General features: G+C 32.6%; 1 protein-coding gene across 3 annotated transcripts in view; it reads left to right on the top strand.

Moving 5' to 3' along the window:
* Positions 1-25557, top strand: part of LOC127737883 (uncharacterized) — a 38551-nt gene continuing 12994 nt past the window's right edge. Inside the window, exons 1-5 of one of the 3 annotated variants that reach the window (XR_007999842.1) lie at positions 1-416; positions 805-951; positions 4252-4504; positions 6257-8392; positions 8809-9783. Coding sequence is in view for 2 of the 3 variants with exons in the window: in XM_052248836.1 (XP_052104796.1) it covers positions 170-416; positions 805-951; positions 4252-4504 (647 nt within the window). In the remaining variant the exon portion in view is untranslated. Of the gene's footprint in view, positions 417-804; positions 952-4251; positions 4505-6256; positions 8393-8808; positions 9784-25557 lie in introns of those variants that run through there. The other 2 variants (XM_052248836.1, XM_052248835.1) reach the window with 2 other exon arrangements.

Genomic DNA, 25557 nt, shown 5'->3' with positions numbered 1-25557 from the left:
TTCCTTATTTGTAAAAAAACAACTATTAGCAACAAATCATGTGACGATAATAAAACCATAATATCATGGTATATTTCAACATTCTATAAATAATGCTGATAGGATGTGCTGTGAATGGAGCTTACATGTATAGAACATATTGTACGAGAAGTCAATTGAAAAGATAACAATGCTGGTTGCCATAAGAACAATTGTGGTGGAATATGACGTTATTTTCTACATTATTCTTTCACGCGCTTTATATTTATATGTCCCTTCCACTAATGAAAATACTGTGGAAAATACAATTTCCGTGGACAGAATCGATCCCAACTACCTAACGGATAAGAAGCTGTTTGACCTTCTAGATAGCCGCGGGGAAGTTTATCGACGTAGTGCTGATCGAAGTCGACTGTGTACATTAGCCAAAACAAAAGGTACTGGTGAATCGAAAAGAAAACTGAAAGTAGCGTATCAATATAACTTAAATAATCATTTTGCAAGTATGTAGTTAGATATGTATTTATAATGTAGTATGCATTTCAATTCTACTGATATAGCAAATACTCTCGAAGTTCATTTATTCGTTTTTAATTTTAAAATTCTTATTATCCAGCAATAAATTTTACCATATCAAAATTAGCTTTAATATAAAGTCTACAGATTTTAAGGAATATTTTTAGAAAAAGTACTTATCAGACAGTTATTTTATGTCGTTTTTCGTTTTTTGCAATGGCATTGTCAGTTTGTTTTCTACTAATGAATTTAAATATCCCTTTGGTATATTTCGCCTCTCCTTTATGTATAATTCGTATCTATTTTCAGTTGTCGTAGAGAAAAGTGTGCCTCCTACACTAGCTGATCTAGAGTCACTGACCATCTCTGATCTAAAACAACTGCTGGATCAGAGAGGCATAATGTATTATAGTAGGTCAACAAAACATGACTTAATTGGAGCCGTTAATGTATCAGGTATGTGTGGAATTTTATGCAACTGTCATTCAAGTGAGAGGTTTACCTACAAAACCAGGTTTAATCCTGCATTTTCTACAAAAGGAAATGTTTGTACCAAGTCAGGAATATGACAGTTGTTTTCCATTCGATTGATGTGTTTTAGCTTTTGATTTTTCCTTCTGATAAGGGACTTATTGCTTTGAATTATCCTTGGAGTTCGGTATTTTTGCTATTTTAATTTTTATGAGAATAAAAGATATGTCAAATTATTTCAATTCAAGAGATAAATATGTTCATAAGACATTAAAATAATGGAAGTAAGCTCTTTGGTAGATTCAATGTTTTTTTTTATATTTTTATAAGACATTAAAATTTATATGGAAGTTAGTTCTTTGGTAGATTCAATGTTTTTTTATAAGATTCCACTGTGGTAACCCTTTGAAACTTATTTGTACGTTTCCTATCAACTTTTTGCGATTAAAGACATCAAAACCCATGTTAATATCAGCAAAATATCAAGATATTAATAGTGAACAAAAAGGTTAAACATGCTACACCGAGGAACTGGTGATCAGTATGCTGGAGTTTTTTATTGACAACATATTTGTTGAATTTGAGGGTAGACTTTTGCAACAAATTGTCGGCATTCCTATGGCAACGACCTGTGCGTCTCTCCTTGCCGACCTCTTCTTATTTTCATATGAGTCGGAGTTCTTTCATACACTTGTCAAAAACAAGAAGATCAAAGAAACCAGATCATTTAATTTCACATTGAGATATATTGATGATGTTCTTTCCATTAACAATGCAAACTCTCTGTGTTCTGATCGGCTTCCATTGATATATGCTCCAGAACTAGAAATTAAAGAAACAACAAACGAGGCTTCCTCTGCCTCATTTTAAGACTTATACTTCGAATTTGACATAAGCTGTCATCTCAGTACCAGAATCTATGACAAACGAGACGATTTTAATTTTGAAATGATAAAATTCTCCCACCTAAGCGACAATATACCATCCTGCATATGGGATATACATTTCCCAACTCATTCGGTATCCAAGAGCTTGCAGCTGCTACTGAGACTTTTTAAAACGTCACCAGTGTCTTGGCAGAAAGTTGATGAACCAGGGTTATGCCAAAGAACGTCTTGTCCTTTTTAGCTCACCGTTCCGAAGGAACTGTGAGCTTTTGCCATCACTTGGCGTCCGTCGTCGTCCGTCGTCTGTCGTCGTCCGTCTGGTGTAAACTATTTCAAACATCTTCTCCTCTGAAACCACTAAACCAATTCCAACCAAACTTTAGTTGAATGATGTTTAGGGTATTTAGAATAAATTTTGTGTTTTATTTACTGTTTCGTCAAATAACATGGCAGCCATGGCTAAAAATAGAACATAGGGGTAAATTGCAGTTTTTGGCTTATATCTCAAAAACCAAAGCATTTAGAGCAAATCTGAAATGGGGTTAAAGTGTTCATTAGGTGAAGTTCTATCAGCCCTGAAATTTTCGGTTGAATCTGATAACCAATTGTTGGGTTGCTGCCACTAAATTAGTAATTTTAAGGACATTTTGCAGTTTTTGGTTATTATCTTGAATATTATTAATGATAAAGATTAACTGTGAACAGCAAAAATGTTCAGCAAGGTAAGATCTACAAATAAATTCTATGATCAAAATTGTCAATTGACCCTTTAAGGAGTTATTGCCCTTTAAGGACAATTTTACACAGTTTATCATGTTATCTAACTTTAAAAAATCTTCTCCTCTGAAACTACCAAACCAATTCCAACCAAACTTAAGCTGAATGATTCTAGGGGTATCTAGAATAAAGTTTGTGTTTTATTTTCTGTTTCTTAAAAAAACATGGCCGCCATGGCTAAAAATAGAACGTAGGGGTAAAATGAAATTTTTGGCTTATATCTCAAAAACCAAAGCATTTAGAGCTAATCTGATGAGAGGTAAAAATGTTTATTAGGCCAAGCTCTGTCAGCCCTGAAATTTTCAGATGAATCTAACAACCCATTGTTGGATTTCTGACACTTAATTGGTAATTTTAAGGAAATTTTGCAGATTTTGGTAATTATCTTGAATATTATTAATGATAAAGATAAACTGTAAACAGCAAAAATGTTCAGCAAAGTAAGATCTACAAATAAGTTCGTATGACCAAAATTGTCAATTGTCATCTTAAGGAGTTATTGCCCTTTAAAATCATTTTTTCAAAATTTGTTCATTTAGTTTGCTTACTTTAAAAAATCTTCTCCTTTGAAACTGCTGAATCAATTTCAGCCAAACTTGGGCTGAATGAGTTTCAGAGTATCTAGTATAAATTTTGTATTTTATTTTCTTGTACGTCAAGAAACATAGCCACTATCGCTAAAATGAAACATAGGGGTAAAATGCATTTCTTTGATTTTGAAGAAAATATGACAGGTACAAAGAACATTTCAATGGAAGTTTTAAGCCATTAATTAATATATATTGAAAAGCAAAAAAAATCATTGATGAAAGATTTAAGCAAAAAATTACAGGCGAGCGATTCAGTCTCTTGAGAGCCTCTTGTTCTAAAAAAAGTTTATCGGAAGATACCAAGACCTTGTTGATAAATATTCCGTATAAAAAAACCTTCACAAATAATACATGATAGTCTTGAAGTATAGATACTAGGTACTGACGCTGTTTATCATCTTAATTACGTGTCATAGTGTTCTTTTCATTTGGGTGTATCTTTGTAACCTTTACTATTTAGTCCATTTTTGGTAATATACTTTTGGCGTGGCTCGGTATTTATACATCCCGCCGTTGTGTTATTGAGCTATGGTAATTTTTAGTATTCTTGTCTTTTAATTTAGCTTATATGCTTTGTCTATATACCATTTTGTTTTTCTTTGTTGACATAGTTGTTTGTTTTTGTAGTGATTAAGTTTATAACACAATATTAACTGCTGATCCCAAATTTTTGACATTTTTACCTATTATGTCTGTTTGTTTTGCTAACACATTGTTGTCAAGATAATGGAATTTTATGCGACTGTCATACAAGTGAGAGGTTTAGCTAGGTATAAAACCAGGTTTAATCCACCATCTTTTACATTAGGACATGCCTGTACCAAGACAGGAACATGACAGTTGTTTTCCTTTGGTTTGATGTGTTTGTGCTTCTGATTTTGCCAATTGATAAGGAACTTTTCGTCTTAAATTTCCCTTTGAGTTTGGTATTTTTGTTATTTTACTTTTTACTCCGTAAATGCTTTATATTTCGTAAATAGCATTTCAATTCTTATTTATTTGCTAAATCCAATTAATCTATATTTGTACAGGCCCAATAACTATAGAGGCTTTAGCCCACATGAAACGAATTGGTGAACCAAAAATTGGACCGGTGCATGAATTCGATACCTTCAACATCGAAGAAACTGTAGAAAACCACAACGATAGTATACTTCTTATAAATATATTGCCACCGAGATTAAAATCCTCATATTTCAACGAATCATCATGGAATGCTCTTAGACGAAAACTAACATACATGGACTTTAAATTCGGAGAACTTAACTGTGATTTTGAAAAACGGTATAGTCAAAACTTAGTTACAATTTTAAAATTACTTTTTCCAGATTTGCCGGGCAGTTAATTTTTTTTTAAAACCTACAGAGTAGGAATTTTTTCCTACATTATTCTTGGGATGTGTGAAAACGGATGGATTTCGTACTTGTTTTGGAACTTGGTAATGTTTAGCTGTACTGTGTTTCATTGTCATCTAGACAGTCATTTTCTGACTTTCTGTTTTACAATACTAGTGTTCCCACTGTGCACAGAATATCCATGCACTTTTTGCAGACGCATACAATTGAAATAAAAGTTATTTTCACAACATAGTATTGCGTGGTACTTCTATATGTTAAAAAACCTTTTTTTATGTGTCTTTGAAATAATGTTTTTTTAATTTTTAAATCTTAATCGTTGATAGCCTTTTCCTCAGGTAAATCATTGGAATTTGATCAATATAGTCTCCTGTCTACATGTGTAATTCCTGGTATTCATTACAGCATTCTCCCTAGTATTTACTATACAACAACAGCAACAACAAATACTTAATACGTACAAAATGATTTATCAACGAGCCACTCTAAATAAAGTCATGCTTTTCTCTGACTGTTAATGACGTCTTACACTAAATCCATTGGATATTGGATGTGTACTGATTGATATTTTAGTCTTAGACACATGATTTTTTTTATTAGTTGTTATTGGTTTTGAACTAGCTGTCAGTAACTGAGAGTAGTCTTAGATCTGTACTTTGTGTCTTTGTTGTTGTTAGGGATGAGGGATGTATAAATCCCCATTGCATATTGTGCTATACCAAAATAAAGGGTCGACATACTGTAGTACCGTTAAAGTGCATATGTGTATAACAAAAGTATTAGTATGATTTTAATTTACTAATAACAAAATCAATACTTATACCAATAAAAACAATATTCAAAGATAGAATTGGTAACCTTTTGGGATAGGTTTATTTAAAGGATTGATAAGTTTATCCACAGGCACTTGTCTCTGAATTTTTTTTTATATATACCTTAATATAACACAAGGTACTTAACTCGCATTTTTGAAAAATGTCATTCGGTCGCGAACTTGCCTTACATTTCGATTTCTCGGTTGTCTACCCACTAAAACTTGTTATGCCGTAAATCTAAATTGATTTATCTACACAATGATGTATAACACGCCTACCTTTGTTGTCGGAATCATTCGAAGCAGGCCTCCCCAAGTATGTCAACCGTAATTATTTCGTATACCCACAACCGATTGGAAATTCATTTGACTTATTTGTAGAAGACATGCAAAAGATACCAAAGGGACATTCAAACTTAAAGTCGAAAATAAACTGACAACGTCATGGCTAAAAAACAAAAAGACCAACAGACAAACAATAGTACACAAAACACATCATAGAAAACTAAAGACTGAGTAGATCTTGGCTTATTGGTCATTTTTGAGAATTTAAGTTCTCGATATCTATAGCAATTTTCAAGATAATAGACAATACTTGAATTTTACCCCTATGTTCTACTTTAAGCCATCGGCCATGTTGGTTGGTAGGTTGAATCACTGGACACATTAAGAAAAAAACTAAATACCCCAATGATGATTATGGACAAGTATGGGTCCAGTTCGTCCAGTTGTTTTAAAGGGTAAATTGTGGTAAAAGTTTTGGTCAGGTGGGCTACAAAAGGCACACACAGATATTATATTTATACAGTACATATTTTTTTTTATGGATAAAACAAACATATCAGTTTTCTTACATGAATTTTTCAGCATTTGCCTGAAAAGGAAATGGAATATTTCAACACTTTACCTGCATACACCCGGAAAAGAAAACGTCACAGAATATTATATAAGAGATGACTACAATATTCGCAGTATATTTTCAAGTATTCAAAATGAAATAAATTATAGAGTTAAACAAATTTCATCATGGGACATATTTACGTCATCAAAATGGGCCTTTTATCGTGGTTCTAAGGATAAAATTGCAGTAAGAATGATTCTTTTTACAAATATGACGGTACCACCCATGTTTTTGTCCGCATTAAGCGTTAAATACCGCGATAAAGTAAATTTTGGAATGGTCAACATGGCGTCCAATAAAGGTAGGAGAATCCTGAGAAAGTTAAAACAGAAATATTGGCCACTGTACTTAGTCGTAACAAAACAAGGCATATTAACCTACGGAAAGTTACCAGGAGAATATTTTACATATCGTGAACTGGACTTTTATCTTTCTAATGTATTACAATATTTTCAGCCGACAGAACAATGGTATCACAAATTACCATTTTTTCTAGATCCGACATTGATAGGACTAATCATAGTTTGGTTCAAAGCAACACATGTGTTATCGAGAATCGGGATCATGAACGAGGAAGGAAACCAGGGAAATCAGCATAATGGAAACAATGTCGAGAGAGAGAGAGAGGTTAATTTTCATTTATTGGGAATTGTTTTTTAATCTTTAAAAAAGGCATACGAATATTTGTCATTCAAATGTAAATTTTTGATTCATAATGTTTTTGTTAAGTATCAGTTTCTTTTAAATAAAAGTCTCCAAAGGGGACGATCATTTTATTTTCTAGGGGAGGGTCTGCAGGAGGATTTTGTTAATGAATATCCTGGCCTAGTAAGCTGGTAGGAAATGGGGGGGGGGGGGAAAGACACCAAGCCCGAATGAACATAAATATTCTGCCCCATAAAATTCAGGAAATAATAGTTTTCAAAAATGAAAATAAAAAAAGCCGTCCTAGCAACAGGTGAAAATGATTATATATAGCCGACAAAAACCCTCCTAAATCCACCCAAAGAGTCAAATAGTGATACAAATGTTAATAAACTGACGTGTCTTTACATAAACTAAATAATTTAATGTAAATGAAGTATGAAATTTAGATAGGTGCATTTATTTTTATAAGAACAATAATAACCATTTTTTATGTTACGGTTGCATAGAACCTTAATTTTGGGGCCAAAAAAAAAAACCAATGCAAATAGAAACCGTAATGTGGAGCATGGAGCCAACGATAAAATTAGGATTCAGCCCTTGAGCCCAGTCACAAAATCCCTCAATATTATATCATGTGTCAATCTATCAATTATTGTTTGGTGGGGTCTTCATGAACTTTAAAACTATGATTCGTAACTCGAAGACACAAATCAAGACAGTTAGTACCCATTAGTCTGAAACCAACCACACGACAGTATTCTTTATCTTTAATCACGCAAAGAAAAAAGGTAATCGATTTTAACAGTTTTAACATGTCTGGAAAGTGAATTTGTATTAATTTATTAAAAAAAGAAATTGTAACGATTAATATAAATATAAATACACCTGGATTTATCTAACTGTCATTTTTAAATAGGAAAAGTTTTGTATGATATCATGTGGTACTTACAAGGCCTGATATATATTAACTGTATCTTATTTTCATGTGATCCGCAGATTTAGCTGCATACATTAGCGCAGATATTTGTTTATATTTCACTGGCATCTGTGTATTCAAAGACGTTACTCAGAATAAAATAGTATGAGATTCCTGATTTGATGACGCAGGGCTAGAAATAAAGTTTATTTTAAAGCTTATCCATTTAGTTTTTGAAATTTCGGAAAATTCAATACATATTCTACAAACTGTGAAGCCATTTAAAATTAGCATATCCCATTAAGTGCAGAAATTGTAAGCTTTCATCACAACTGTATTTAGGTTAACTTTTGCATGATGACTATATACTTTATTTTGCTTTAATAAAACGTTAACATTTCTGTAACATGAGCTGTTACCATTTTTTCTAGTTTACTTATAATCTTAAAGAAATAAACACTGGTATCCTCTGGACATGCTCTATTCTACAGTTATGCCAAATTAAACGAGGGTTGTGAATACATGCTGACACTATGAGGTATTTATGATGTAGGAGTTAGTTTTTAAGTCTACAGAATGCAGATTAACATGTGGAAAGAGGTTTTTATCTATTATTGTAAATGGTTTTGGGAGCTATTGTCATCACTGAAAAGAGTTATACCTATTCTTACATTTGGGTCTTTAAAAGCTGTATCCAATCAATGCTTTTCTATTTCAAGTTGAATGGGATAGATGGGATAAACATAGTAACCAAACTTTTTTTTTTAAATTATTTAGTGGGTGAAAATTAAATACTTACTGGAACCTGAGGTTAAAGGATAAGGCTAGTTCTTTTCATATCAATATTCAGTAAGTGTTTTTCCCCAAAGGTTTAAGAAAAAACCGTCACGAGGGCGGTAAACTAGCTCTTAAATGTAAACTAACTTGATTACATATTCTTACCGGGTCTTGCAGGATAAATGGGTTGTTTCAGTCATTTAGTGTGGATCTTTGGGGATGATGCTGTCGTTGTCGAGTCTATTGACGGAGTATTTGATGTCTTCTCTTCAACTCTTTCTTGACCAAGTGGTCTTGGAGATGCTAGCGCAGGATCCGGGCATACTACACCCGGTCTGTGCGGTACACATACATTATAATTGACATCAAAGTCTGTATCACCAGCACACGACATTACAAGTGATGCGCTATGTTCACATTGAAAATATTTGTTGCAATCTGTCGGATACGGATAGATATTCCCGCCACTCATGTAATATGGTTCCCTTGCAAACACTGTTGAAAAGAAAACCAAATTGCTTGCTGATTAATTGGTCTTGCTTATACTATTATTTCTATTAAAAAATAACGTTGCATATTATCATTAACTCATCAATGATACCAGGAATCAAGTTTTGTATGTCAGACGCGAATTTCTTCTGCAAAAGAATCAGCAGTGACGCTCAAATAGAAAAAGTAATTGGTTAACAAAATACAAATATAACACAACGCTTCTACATTTTAAGATCTTTATATTATCAGGCATCTGAATATTATCTGTTTTTATAAAAATAAGACATATCTAATAAAATTGAGGATGAAAATGGGAAATGTGTCAAAGAGACAACAACCCGACCAAAGAGGATATATAAAGTATACATAATAAGTATGTTACCGAAATTTCTAGCAAGAAGCCCTAGCAAGAAGCCCTAATTTTAGGCACATCACGATTTTCTCGCATAGGAATTTGCTAACAAACATTTGTAAAATTATGTAGTAAAACAGATGAAATCATACTATATTTATAAAACAAAAATGGACAAATAGAATGTAAACATTTTCTTTTCAAATATGTGAAACAGCCAATAACAGTCCTCAAATAAACGGTAAAACTCGCTATTGTTACAAAAATATCCACAATAACATACAAAAAAAAAAAAAAAAAAAACACAACTGGAAAACTTAAGAATAGGGACAACAAAGAGAATACAGGGATTCAAACCTAAACCGACAAGTCCCTATCTTTAACTCATTGATTTTAACCATGCTAACCTCGCGGCTACCAACTTATACAATACGATTTCCTATTATGTATATATAAAAGTACAAGCCCTGTGTGTCCTTTGTACAGATGTATATTATATGTTCATTTATATATATGTAATACACATTTAAATTGTAACCCATTGGTAGCCGGGAGGTTTCGTCGATATGTTGATGGCAGTCACACATAACAGATTTTAAGGACGCGTTCGATTCCAAGTGTAGGCATATAGAAATTACAAAAATTAAAGGTAAGTTTTTAAATTAATTCCATTAGTGAATAGAAATCAGTAAATTAGCCAATTCAAACTTAATGAAATTAGGCACACAAAGGAAACAATTGAATATAATTTGGTGAGTCCATTTCAGCGTCAGATTAAGGAAGCGTTGATTCTAGAAAAAGAATCCACGGTGAATGAATAGGCTGACGTCACGACAATGGCTTAAATCAACGTAATCATTATGGATGTGTTGTTTGAGAACAAAGCTTTACGCAAAACGGGTGTCCTTAACAATGGCATATGCAATTAATATATGGCGTAGTAAAACAGCAAAAATATGAATTGATAATCCTAGATAATTAAATGTATAATTTTGTTAAGAAAAGAACCACTGAAGCTACCTTTGGGATCAGATTGATGGAATTTATCAAAATTGAATTCCTTTGTGCAGTGGTATGGGCGTTGGCGGTACCACGTTTTCAATATTAGGCGATTTTGTGATGCTCAATACAAAGCATAATTTCCCCCTTTTCACATTGTTAATCCTACAACTATACCTTCATTTCTTAATATACCTAATGTACTCATGGTTTACTTATATATATCATCTTCACTCCACCCAGCATCCCATCCGGTAGTTGTGTTTACATCTGTTACTAGTGTTCTAACAGTAATTTTTAATACTTCTGTTGTTGTTTTTGTTATTGTTGTTGTTACTATAGACGAAGTTTCAGTTGTCTTTAGTGTTGTTTTGGGGAAAGCCGTTTTTGCCTTCGTTGTTTCTGGTGTTGTTTTTATTTTAGGTTTTGGTTTCCTCGTTGTCTTCGTCGTCGTTGTTGTACAGTTGTTGTCGTCGTTATTATATTATTGAAATTCACAGGCGTCCTTTCATGTTCTATTTTGATTTTAGCATTTTTAAGTTCAATTTGAAATTTATCAACGAGTGCTACGTTTGCTTTTGTACTTAAGGAGCTAATGTTTCTATAACTGATATAATATCTTTCTTTGAAGCAGCATTCTCGATGAAAAATAATGTAAAATTTATGCGTTCATTCCTGAAATACATTATAAAGTTCAAAATCAAGCCATACAATTTATGATAGTTATGCACAATTGTATTATTGAAATCAATAAAAAGAAGAACAATCGACGTCAAAGATAAATATGTATAAAAGGAGATATGTGTATTAGGCTGCGGCATAACAAAAATTAACAGAACACATACTCAAATAAATCCAAAAGTCAATATACTGTATTTAACAATTCTCTAAAAACAAATAGTCTTTTAATAGAACAGATTAAATGATAGGCTGATTTCTCAAAATGGCATATTTTTACAAAAGCGTCAGAGCCATTATTTTGGATTACTTTATAGAAACCAACTGACATCCTCTGTATGTTTTTTTTGAAAGTGGCTATTTCTGTAGTAATCGTTCATTTGGAAATTTAAAAAAAACCCATCAAAGGTAAGAGATTATTGTATTTATCTTCAAACTTTAAACAATGAATTTATCTTTATACATTATTTACAATACATACAAATGACAACGGGAATTTCTAAAACAGTTGAACAGACAACAACCGACTCTTCCGATAAAATAGAATCGGAATGTACACAACCAACAAGTTCAATGATTTTTTACAAAATTATAAATGCTATACTGACGTAATGATTTGATGTCAATTATAAGTGAAGATAAGGGAGGCAAAATGAATAGTTAAGGGATCTTTTTAAAAAGCAAAATAGGGAAAATCTTCAATCCTTTAAATGAATGGCGAAAGTTACCAAAGGGATATTCAAACTCATATGTCGAAGACAATGCCATGGCAAAACAAGAAAAACGACCAAAAAAATTGTAAATACAACACAACATGGGAAACTAAAGTATAAGCAACACGAATCCCACAAAACCGGGGGTGACCTCGTGTGCTCCAGAAGGGTAAAATATTCCGCTTCATATGTGGTATTGCTCATGTAAGTTCAAACCCGATGATAAGTCTAATTCGGTAAGTCATATTCGAGGAAAAGAGGAAGGGATTGCAGTTACGACAATTGGAACATATCAGTCGTCACATGTGAAACAGATATTCCATAACAGTCAACATACTCATGACGACGTCCGTAACTTTTCGAAGGTATGATTTGAAAATTATGTTAAAATCTTTTTTGGTGGATAGAATGATATAGTCTTATCATCTTAAAGCGGAAATCCTTTTTAAGACAAGGTGGCGCCATAAGAATATTTGTCCAAAATATCCATTTCACAGATGTTTTTGGCCATATTATAAATAAACAACAGCAAAAAGATATTACATGCATATGGCAAATACGGATTGTATTTTAACCACCACTAAAAATTTGACAGAACACAGCATTTCATTACTAGTTTAAGGTAGCACTACAATCTAATGATGATTTTGTGGTGAATGTTTTTAACACATTATTTTAAAGTATTTATCCATCTGAACTTTTTGTGAAAATCCCAGAGTCATTATGATGTTACAACAGGGAGTAAATTAATAATTTAATTATGTAAATAAAATAACATGGTAAATACTTTATATATAAGAGCATATATGGGAGGAGCTAATCATTCAATCATCTGTTGATACCAAGTGTCCAGCTGTTAATCTCTGACCACAAGAAAAATAACGTGGTCTTATCTTATTATGTTGAAATCAAACTTAATTTATATAATAATGGCGGTAAATAAAGAATATTTAAAAGAGAAAAAATGCAGAGGGAATAAAATCTAAAGTGAAGATATATATAGATAGACATAAACGGCAAGAGTAGGGTAAAAACAAATTTTGAAAGCATCTGACAAATGTTCTTCCAAAGGCAAAATAATTTGTATCTAAATCTGACACCAGCAACAATCCTTATTCTAGACAAATCACCTGGATAAAAGCACTTTTTTAATTTGTGCTGTAAAAAGTAGCTATTCTATTTTGTAGAGGACAGTAGGTTGTATGAAAATATCTTTCATTGCCTAGTTTTAAGTTTCTAGTAAATTCCACAATACCATATATTTCTTTAATAATAATCATTTCATAGTGAGAATTATGTTGAATATTGATTATATGCAACTGATCACTCTTAATATTCTCCTATCTTATACTGTCTGGAAAGGGGAGGAGCTATGACCATGTTTAATTACTACATTACAGATGTTGGCCAAATTTGTGACGTCAAACTCTCACAAATGCTAAATTAGTGTTGTTAAGGGATTGACAGTGCACAAATCATGCAACATTTACAGTTTAAGTGTATAAAAGACAAAAGCTGTGTGGTTCTATTGATAAAATAATGGTGTCAGAACACTCCTGGGGTGTTTCCAGAGGAATGTTGATATCTATATTCAAAGCAGTCAAATCAAAATATCTTCTAGTTGGATGTATATATCAAAAATCTGAGACACGGTTTTGTAGCGTGTGTATGGTCAATTAAAGGGATGAAACTTTACTACTATTTGACCTGAATGTGCTATTTTCATCAAGTTAGGAGAGCACATTTTTGGCAGTTAATGATATATTTTTTTTTATTGATTATACCAAAAATGACTTCATCTATAGATTAAAAATGAGTAATATTTCAGCTTTAAAATGAGTTGAAGATTTTTTAAATCCATTGAGTAGTTTGGAGAAATTAATCTTTAACGACTGTTGGTTGTTGGAGTCAGAAAAAGTCAGACTGTAGTGCTACCTAACAAGCACCGTTCTTCCTATTTTAATGTTTTTATATTGAAACAAGTTGAAAAGGACAAGATTTTGTAAGTGAATCACATAACTAAGCTATATTCCAGGTCTTCATGCTTGTTGTGTTTGTACTTCGTGTCGAGATTATGATACAATCCATTTCCAACTGATTTTAACGGTTTTTTCTTATGTTAACCTAGCCACATTCTAAATGTGCTTATCCCAAGTCTGGAATCTGTAATTCAGTGGTTGTCGTTGGTTGCTGTCCGTTGTATCTGTTTTATGTTTATTGCTTTGTCATAAATCAAGCAGTTGTAATTTTGTCTGAATTGTTTTACATTTTATAATGTCGCGGCCTTTTATGGCTGATTATATGGCACGGGTTTTTCTGATTATTGAAGTCCGTACAATGACCTATTATTGCTTGAGTCCGGGTTATTTGTTTAATCCGGATAATTCTCAACTTAAACATTTTTTTCGTTGGTTTCTATTGACCGTCAAATCCACTATTGACTTGTCCTAACTAAGGAGATAGCTGCCATGTTGACTTGCTGAAATAAATAAATGTGCGAAATATGCAATCGAACAGAAAATAGAACAAAACCTACTTCAAAACACCATTTTAATGCAATGTTATCCGAAGGTGGAGCATACAAGTAACGGAATAACAGCTTGAGAGTTGTATCCGTTAAATTGTAATAGTCATTAATATGTACATCTCTGAGTCTGCGCTAATAACATTAACGGTACCAATTTTACTACATTAGATGCGTATTTCATCAATAAATGTGTCTTCAGTGATGCTCGAGGCCAAAACATTTGACACACCAAAACTTATACAAATGTTGAACAGCTGGTCAAATAAAAAAGGACCTAATGTGTGGCAAAATCTGGACAAGGAATCAGAGCTTTGCATGAAAGAGATGTATTCTTATATTTTAAATAATTTTCAAAATTTTATAACAGCAAATTTCAATCAAACAATATCCGTACTTTCTAAACAATACCTAAGTACTGGCTTCTGGGCTGGTGATGTATCCGTTTTTATTCTGTAGTTAGTCCCCACTTCGGTTTTATCATGTATATCTATTATATAGTCATTTTATAAAATTTACTGTTTGCAAAAGTATAAATTATTCTAAATAAGGATGTTCTTGTCCCAGGCAGAAAACCCTGGCCGTGTTAGGCGCAACTTTTTGGAAGTTTTATTCCTCGGTGTTCTTCAGCTTTGTACTTGTTTTGGCTTTCAAACTTTTTTCATCTGAGCGTCACTGGTTAGTCTTGTGTGGACATACACGTCTGGCGTATTAAAATTTTAAACCTAGTACCTTTTGTTAGCTATTATTCGTGTGTTTCTTTGTCCTATATGTTCTCCCATTTATTTGTATTGTAGTCATGTCATGTAATGTTGTCATTTTAATGTTATATTTAACATTGCCATAAACCAGGTTCAACCCACCATTTTTTTCTTAAAATGTCCTGTACCAAGTCAGGAAAATGGCCATTGTTACATTATAGTTCGTTTCTGTGTGTGTTACATTTTAATGTTGTGTTTTTGTTGTGTCGTTGTTTTCCTCTTATATTTGATGCGTTTCCCTCAGTTTTAGTTTGTAACCCGGATTTGTTTTTATCTCTATCGATTTATGAGTTTCGAACAGCGGTATACTACTGTTGCCTTTATTTGTTGCACCAGATGCGCATTTCGGCAATAAATGTATTTTCATGCCAGTACCGAAGTACTGCTAAAAATGGATATATCGAGAATTGTATCACGCTGTTGTTTACAAGAGAAATAAGCACGGTATATTAGAATGATACTGGTAATCTTTTCATTTGCTATCGTCCTGACAGCATGCAATATTTGCTACCAGATCGTTAGGAAAACCCATCTTGATCGTACTTTGACCTATAATTGTTTACTTTTTACACATTGTGACTTGGATGGAGAGTTGTCTCATTGGCACTCATACCACATCTTCTTATTTCTAAATAAAGGCAACAGTAGTATACCGCTGTTCAATAGTCATAAATCGATTAAGCGAAAACAAATCCTGGTCACAAACCAAAACCGAGAGAAACACATCAACTATAAGAGGAAAACAACGGAACAACAGAAACACTGAACTGCAACAAAAACAAACGCCAACATACATAGAAACGGACTATTTGATAACAACTGCCATATTCCTGACTTGATACAGAACATTTTAAGAAAAAATGGTGGGTTGAATCTGGTTTTATTGCTAACCAAATCTCTCGCTTATATGGCAATGTTAAAAATACCGCTAAAATGACAATATTATGAGACAGGAATACAGTATAAATAAACGCAAGAACACTTAGGACAGAGAAATACATAAATAAATAATATAATAGTACATTACAACATGTAAACCACAGAATAACAACGGACACCTCCTATGAATTTACGACAGTACACCAGGACAAAACAATAGAATTATAAACTGTACATCACATAAAAATGTATCAACGCCACAAAAAGTGACGTATTTTTTGTGACGTTTATTTCATAACAGGTGAATTTCTAAAAATAGAATATAAAATTGGGATTGAATTTGTAATGGGGTTATTTTATGTATTTTCTAACCATGACAAGAATATTAAAATGGAATTGTGTTTGTAAATGTGTAATAGTTTGTCGGTACTTCTTCTAAATCAAAACCGTGTATAAACAAAAAAATCCTGTGCATATAGTTGCTTTAATCTAAAAATCATATAAATGAAATAGCTGATTAATTATCTCAACTTTTACAATTTAAGTATTGTTTCCTAAACAATTAAGAAGTGTACAAAGTTAAAATTCGATGTTAGGAGCAATTTTCTCCTCACCTCTGTTTTACCGCGTCTACCAATGTCATTATCAAAACTTTATAAAATTTATATTAAATATATGTGCTAAACTGTCACATATGTAATCATACCTGCCAACCCTCCCGTTTTGAGCGGGAGTCTCCCGCGCAAACGACGAAATTCCGAAAATCTCCCCCTTGCCGGTCCTCTACCGCGGGAGTATTGAATCTCCCGCTTTCGGATATTTCAACCCGGAATGACCCGCGTTCGCATTTCTCGGGATTTTTCTTTACTGTCAATAAAAAGAAACAAACAATCGGCGATTGTTTGAAAACTTTGGTCAGTAGTTTTTATGTTCGATTCATTAGTAATCGAAAATCATTTCTGCTATGTTAACTCCAACAAGATAGTGGTCTTTGTCTGGATCAAGCGGCAGTGTAAAAAAGGAGAAATATAACTGCAAATGTCAAGCAGATTTGATGAAAAATTTACGACCAAGTTCAATCGGTACAATGAATTGTGCACATTATGTTCAACTATATTTTCGGTTGCTTCTGATGGTCTGTACGACGTTCAAAAGCATGATTAGTGTGAGACTCACAAAAAAATCAAAATATTGAATGTTATGAGTTATGAATATGAGACTCGGAGGTATTGAAAAGGGGGAAAAACACCTTGTTAGATTACAACCATGAATTGAAGAAATAAAATATATTTAGTTACTCTTATTGGTGTTTTGTAGATGAATAAGTGTACAGGTCATATATTTAGCTTGAAAATGTCGTTCGCCCAAAATCTCCCATCTTCCTCTTTGAAGGTTTCAGAGGTTGGCAGGTATGTATGTAATTGACATATAGCCTACGTGTTAGTGGTATAAATATATTATAAATCAAATACTAACACCATATATAGAGCACATGTGGACAGAGGTCCTGATCTCAATTATTATGAAATTAATGGTTTTTTAATCTATCATTTTATGACATGACTGAATAAAACGTTTTCATTTTTAAAATATGTCATTTATTTTAAAAACGCAATACTCGTTTGACTTATTTGTTGGAATTCAGATTTACCGAGTTCAAAATGACAGGATTGAAATAGAATATACGTAGGTAAGATAAAAATAAATACAATCTTGGAACGTTTATTTTGGCATTTTATTGGAGTTAAGTAGTTTTCCCGTAACGCATCTTACCAAAGCCAGTTGTAATCAATGTGTACACCGTAATGTGTTATGTTTAGCACTGTGTATCATCGCCACCGGAAATTGGGTACTAAGGAAGCGGAGAGAAATGGAAAAAAAAGTAAACAAGGTAAGAATTCATTCAATTTAAAGTATTTCTACTGATTTGACGAGGGTACCCCTTAAGAAATGATTTTCTGATATATAATTCTTTAAATTATTAGGCCGATAAGTACAAAATTAAGACAATATCTTGTGTTATACTCCAAAGCTTGCCACTTAGTACCTAAAAATTTCGAGGTCGATTGTCCTCTGTCGCCCCATTGGCAAGATCTTCAACTGTTTTTCATTATTTTTCCAGACACGTTTTTAGATTATGATAGTGTGACATCATATTGACTGAAATTTGTTGTCATAAAGATGTTTTTAAAGAATATGGACCAAAACATTGTTTGTTTATTGTACGGCGAATTGCAGGACGTTGTACGGCGAATTGCAAAATAACAACTTTTGTCTGTACGGCGTCTTGCAATATATTTTAATTTAAAGATGAAATTAATCACTGTTTAGAAAATATCAAGTGACGATATTTTGGCTGTATCAAAGCTTTACCGGCTTACAAATATACAAAATAAACTACTTATCAAATATTATAAAATATATGCCGTTAATTTCGTTCAGAAGTCGTCGTTGCGTACCTCTATTTGACTTTGTGTTTTTAAAGACAAAGGGTTTTTTCAACCATATGATCCTAAAAAGCATTCATATATCGTTATAATACTAACGACTTTTGTCTTATTTGTTGTCAGGGTGAAATTTTTTAAGTTCAAAAAACCGACCATTCATCTTTTGTTGGTGCTGTTTTTTTTTTTAAATATAAACAGTGGAGATGTTGTATGATTGCAAATAAGATAACTATCAACCAGGCTGGTCAAATAAAGTGTATGTAAGTAATTATATGCTATCGTTTGGCCTACAACAACGAAAAATCGTACCTTATAGTCGGCTATAAAAAGCCCCGACATGAAAATTGTGGAAGGATTCAACAAGAAACCTAACTCATAACAAAACAATTTACGAAAAACAACAAATATGATAGAGATGAACCAACGACAACAACCAAACTACAGGCTCGTGACTTCGGACAGACACATAAAGAATGTGCTGGGTTAAATAGATATAGGAAGATGTGGTATGAGTGCCAATGAGACAACTCTCCATCCAAGTCACAATTTATAAAAGTAAACCATTATAGGTCAAGGTACGGTCTTCAACATTGTTTATTGTTTATTTTTTTAAATTTCTGAAATGAATAATTTGTTAAAAGAAAAGTGAAGAAAAAACTTTGTTTTCATTGAAAATTAGGAGAAATAAATCATGAATTGTGTTTTGAATTAATTTTCTAGTTTCTTATTGAAAATAAGATTGTATTTTTTTTTTAGTTTAAGTAAATTCAATCAATCTTTTTATTTACAGGGAAAAAATAATAAAAGACTGTTGCTAAGGCTGTTTGGCCTAAACTTAAATGAGTAGATGGAGGGGTAGTGAAAAGGAGTGTATTCGTCCGAATTTTCATTGTTACAGTAGTACATTTTCATGATTACTATGTATAATATTTCTCAGTAAATTTTAATGTGATATTGTGCCAATTATTATTATATTATTATTAAATTGGCAAAGGGCTTTTTTTTTTTTAAATTAATGTAGAAAATGTAAGGAACTATATCTTTTTTCTACGCATTCACAATTTGTTTTGATCCGACGTTATCGACGTCTTGACAACGCCTATTGTTGTATGACGTCAGAGAGTGAAATAACCACGTTTATTTCACATGTGAAATTATCGGTTTTTATTTGACTGGGAATCAATGTAATTCATTGCTACCAATGTAATAATTATAGAATAACTAATCGAAGAATTCAAATAGAGAAAAATATTCAACGAGTGACCGAACAACACATTATTCACAAATGCGCGTAGCGCATGAGTTAATTATCAGTGTTGTTCGGTCACGAGTTGAATATTTTTCGATATTTAAATTCTTTGATTAGTTATTCTTTTTATTAAATTGGCAAAGGGCTTTTTTTTTTTTAAATTAATGTAGAAAATGTAAGGAACTATATCTTTTTTCTACGCATTCACAATTTGTTTTGATCCGACGTTATCGACGTCTTGACAACGCCTATTGTTGTATGACGTCAGAGAGTGAAATAACCACGTTTATTTCACATGTGAAATTATCGGTTTTTATTTGACTGGGAAATTAATGTAATTCATTGCTACCAATGTAATAATATTATATAATTAATACAAGTAAGACTTGCATTTGCCTTAAAAGATATAGCAGTACGTGATTATTTGTTTTCAAACACACCTTCTCTGTTTTGAAACTTATAAAGGTATAGATCTCGGCCTATCTGTTTGGTTGAATATAAATGTGAATTCATAGAGTTTCAAAATCAACAGTAAGCCCTAGCATTGGGTGTGTGTAAATAATCTAATATTTAGATAGATGCTAAAATTAAAATCATTTTTCTTAATAAGAAGAAAAAAGTGCAACTTAAGCACGCCTGAATGTAAAAAGGTGTACCCGACTTATTCGTTCACGATAAAAATTTACCGATTTCGGTATTTTAACAAAACTGTTTACGAGGGCAAATAAATAAATGAACGCTATCAAATCAACATTTAAATTTACGTGGATTTTTCCAAAAGAATTTATGAGTATGCACCATCAGGATTCAAAAATATTTCAACCTGTCCTTATTAGATGTTATTTCATTATAATTCTTTAAACTTACAAGTTGAAGATGCTAGCTTTTGTGAATTGTATTAATAAGTATATAATATTAAGATGGCAACCAAAAAAACTTCATACAAGGCCATCTTTATTCTCAAGTAGAAAGTTTGTATAAATAGTTTATGCCGCAGCCACAGCCGGATTTGTATCCCTTGTATCGGATTCTTCTTTCATTCTTTCCAAAAAATGATTAATCTAAGGTTAATATTTTTTTTTAAATTCAAACAGTGTTAGCCACCGAGCTTGCTCATATCTTACTATATAGATTCAGATTAAGATTCATATATAGAGATGAAGTTTTTTTTTAGAAAATGAATGTTCTTTATTCTAATATATTGGCTGTATTTGCCTTTTACAAATAAGACAATAACAATAATTGAAAAAGGAGACGTGGAATGGTTTTCACTGAGAGGACTTTCAAACAAAGTCCAAATGAAATAGATTTGACCAACTATTGGTTACTATACACTTCACAATGAACAAAACCCATTCCGTATCAAAATTGCTTGATTTATAACAAAATCATAAACACATATGTCAGGTAGCAACTTACGACAGCCGCTATATTACATGTTCCTGACCAGGGACAGACACATATATATATTGAGGCGGGGTTAAACATGTTTGTGAGCACTCAAACCTCCCTTAACATGGTGCCGTGGTGTAGCAATACAACATTTTTTTTTGCAGAGAATGATAATTCATTCATATTTCATTTTATCTGAAAGTTGAAAGAGAATTCATTCACTTAATGGTTCTAAATATTCAATGCGGAAAAATTCTCCTGCCCTTACCTCCTTCCTTCCCTCCACCCACAACCCATCCCCGAAATGTTCATCACTTATATGCAAATGCTGACTAATGTTGTATGGTTAAAACATTTGGTTGAGGCAATCTAAAGTTTGAGAACAGAAACGACAGTTTTAGCTTTTTTTCATTTATAAAAGGGCATAACTCAAGAACGGTAACAGTGACGCTACCCATTTTATAACTTGATCTGTGTTTTGTGGTGATTAGCATTTCGTGTAAGTTTTAAAACATTTGGTTTAGGCATACTAAAGTTAGAGAACGGAAACCAATTTTTGGGACTTTCTGGACGGACGGGAGAGACGGGTCGGACGGACATGGGTAACATTTAACGCTACGTCAGGGGCATAACAACAGGTCAGTAAAACAGTGACATGCCTTTCCGAAAGTTACAACATTTGCCAGCTTTTGTATATGCCGTATTCATATTGTATATACATCAGGCAATACTTATTCTATTAACAGTTTTTTTTCAGCATTCCACCTCAATGTTCACACTTTTTTCTGAATGTTTACATTGTAAATACAGACAAACATTTTAAATGAGTTTATACTCAGTACTACGAGAGAAAAATATTTCCCTGAAATAAGAAAAGAGATCACTGATAAAATCACACCAACAAAATGGAACTGCACCTTCGCGAACAAAACTGCGATATAACAATTGCTTATAGACTGTTTAAAATATAAGGAGCTGTTTGATAACGGTGAAAAATTCCAGGAAAATATTGAAAACATAACCAAAAAAATGCATATAGAAAGATTGAAAATCATGAACAACAAATAGCAAGACATATATTGCATATACATATATCTTAAAATGGAGGAAATGACAAACAAATGAAAATAGTGATTATCATAAGTGACATATATATACCGACACAGAGTCTGTCATATAACAAATTGTAAGAAATGTATTAAAGAAGCGCTGGACAAATATCAAAAGCTATGAAAATGAAATTAAATAATTAATAAAAAGGTCCCTGTAAATATGCCATGCATGATACTTTTATTGTTTTATATTGATTTGTGCTGTACATATGTTGGAAAAAACGTTTTTGTTTTATTCTTTAAAATTTGAAAGTTATGGAAAAACCCCATATATGTTTGGAGATTCTCCTAATTAAAGGAGGCTCATACTAAGAAGAAGTTTATTTGAATTCAAAATTCAAATACAAAACACTTGAACAAAAACACTGTTGACAGAACTTCTGTCAGAATAATATCATTTTAATCAAATTTTAATGCCTAATCAAATTCCTGAACAACTTGGATTGGTTCCTCAAAATCGGGCTCACAATGTCAAACGAGTGTCCCGATCGGTCAGAGACAGTCGCACACATTTCATCAGTTTTCCGTAGTATCAAATTGTCATCACACACTTTATCAAACACCTCTTTCCATGTTTTTTGCGTTTTCAAAACGATAGAATTTGTTGGAAACTTCGGGTTTTGATTTTAATCCAACCTTTATTTGTACTAGACGGTAACATGTTGTTTTTCATCCGTATCAATTGGAGGCTTTAATACATAACACAAATTGTCCTGTGATAAAGCGCGGTCAGATTGGATCAGGTTATTCTAAGCAACAAACTCAAGACGGATACGGATACGACAAAACTCCGCAAAAAAAAAAACATCGCGAATTTTGAATAAAAAAATTTTTGACTCGGGTGCTTTTTTATGGGTCGGTCGGGTTAGGGCAAACCAACCTATTCCTTTTTATGGCCTTGACAGGTATGTAAAAGATGTAATAAGACTGTGTTCAAGCCTTATATTGTGTATACATCTTAAATGGTGTTAAGCGAATTGTATTTTTATCAAATGCATAATTAGATATTTAACCTAATACTTTATTTTCTCTAAAAAGACGGCAAATAAATATTTTGAAATTAGCAAGTTGCCATACAGTTGAAAACAAGTTGCCATACAGTAAATTTGTCAATATGAGCAAGTTGCCGTACCCTAGACTTTATTTTTTATGGTCTATATTCTTTACAAACCATCATTTTGACAACAAATTTCAGTAAATATGATGCCACACTATAATAATCTAAAAAAGTGTATGGAAAAATAATGAAAAACAGTTGAAGATCTTGCCAATGGGGCGACAGAGGACGATCGACCTCGAAATTTTCAGGTACTAAGTGGCAAGTTCTTGAGTATAACACAAAATCTTGTCTTAATTTTGTACTTATCGGCCTAATAATTTAAAGAATTATATATCAGAAAATCATTTCTTAAGCGGTACCCTCGTCAAATCAGTAGAAATGCTTTAAATTGAATGAATTCTTACCTTGTTTACTTTTTTTTCCATTTCTCTCCGCTTCGTTAGTACCCAATTTCCGGTGGCGATGATACACAGTGTTTAGGTAAGGTAAAATTAAGACAAGAGCTTACCGATGTTTGAATCTCATAAATCGATAAAGAAGACAAATCAAGATTACAAACAAAACTGAGGGCGTACTAAATTTATTTTAAAGATTAAACGGGTTTGTTTTGACTTGGAGCCATCCATTTTTAAAACTACAAAACATTAAGATATACTAAAAGATAACCAGTGACACTGTTCTTAGCTTTGGACAGACACCTGCACATGCGATCGGGGATATCAACTTTCTCATTTCAATCTCAATCGGTACACAAAATAACATAAAATAAAACTCAGCACAGGAAAAACACTCGGCTCTTAACTAGTTGATATGAAATATATACTGTAAACCAACTTATTTTCGCGGATACTTTATTTTGCGTTGAACCCTTTCTGTCCATTTTCGCGGCGATTTCATTTCGCGATTTTCAAGTTTACTGGAACTAGTTGAATAAAGAACGATCTAAGTATTACATATTCGCCACGATTTATCTTCGCGTTATTTTTCTACTCGCGAAAGTCGCGAAAATAAATCGCTCGCGAAAATAAGTTGGTTTACAGTAGTCATATAAAACCCGTCATACAGTCATGCATAGTCGCTAGTTTGGAACCTCTTTAATGTTTTTATTTCTAACTTATTTATCTTTTTTTTAGTTATAATGTTTTTTAAAGAATGAACCTGGTGTTGATAGCAGGTCTCCGTGCTTTCTATTTAATCCATCACATGTTACGGAATCTGGGCAATTTAGAGGTTGATATGTTTGATAGACACTTGTCTATTGTTGAAGACTTTATGTTGCGCTCTATATGTCTGTTTGTCTATGGGTGTGATATCTAATTGACGTGTATCTCCTTTATTCACCGCATAAATGTTTTTGTAAAACACATTAATTTATTAATTGATATATATTATAAAGATATATGTTAAAGATCTCATATGTACATGTAATAAACTTTGTTAAAATCAGGTGATTCCTTGTGGTTTTCATTATCAATGAATCTACTTAAAAGAGGAACGAAAGATACCAGAGGGACAGTCAAACTCATAGATCGAAACCAAACTGACAACGCCATGGCCAAAAATAAAAAGACAAACAGACAAATAATAGTACAGATGACACAACATAGAAAACCAAAGACTAAGCAACACGAACCCCACCAAAAACTGGGGGTGATCTCAGGTGCTCCGGAAGGGTAAGCAGATCCTGCTCCACATGTGGCACCCGTCGTGTTGCTTATGTTATTACAAATCCGGTATATAGTCTAATTCGGTAAGTCGAGTCACATTCGTGAAAAGGGAGGGTATTGTAGTTACGACATAAGGAACATATCCGATATCATCTGTGAAACGGTTATTCCATAACGGTCAACCAACTAGTGATGGCGTCCGTAAAATTTACGAAGGGATGACTTCAACTTCACCATTTGGAACTCTTGGTTTAATAGCTTCCTTGTGAGCAGTAATCCTCTATCAAGGAAATCATGATAGGAAACACAAGCCCGGGAATATCGTATCAATTGGGAGATATATACTCCGTATGCAGGCGCTGCTGGAATGTTGCTACATAGAAATGGAAAGTTCACAATTGGGAAGCTGAAATAATCTCTTTTGTCGTACAGTTTTGTTTTCAACCGACCCTCATTGTCAATTTCTAGATGTAAGTCAAGATATGAGGCAGACTTAACTGTATCTGTAGTATCCTTTATCTCTAGTTCGATGGGATAGATTATACTAGTGACGTAAATCTCAGTTTGTTCAAACTCTGCATTATTTTTCAGGAATGGAGAG

Source organism: Mytilus californianus, unplaced genomic scaffold, assembly GCF_021869535.1.
Source record: "Mytilus californianus isolate M0D057914Y unplaced genomic scaffold, xbMytCali1.0.p SCAF_4, whole genome shotgun sequence".
NCBI lineage: Eukaryota > Metazoa > Mollusca > Bivalvia > Mytilida > Mytilidae > Mytilus > Mytilus californianus.
Note: the sequence above shows the minus strand (reverse complement) of the source record. Positions and strands in the feature narration are given on the sequence as shown.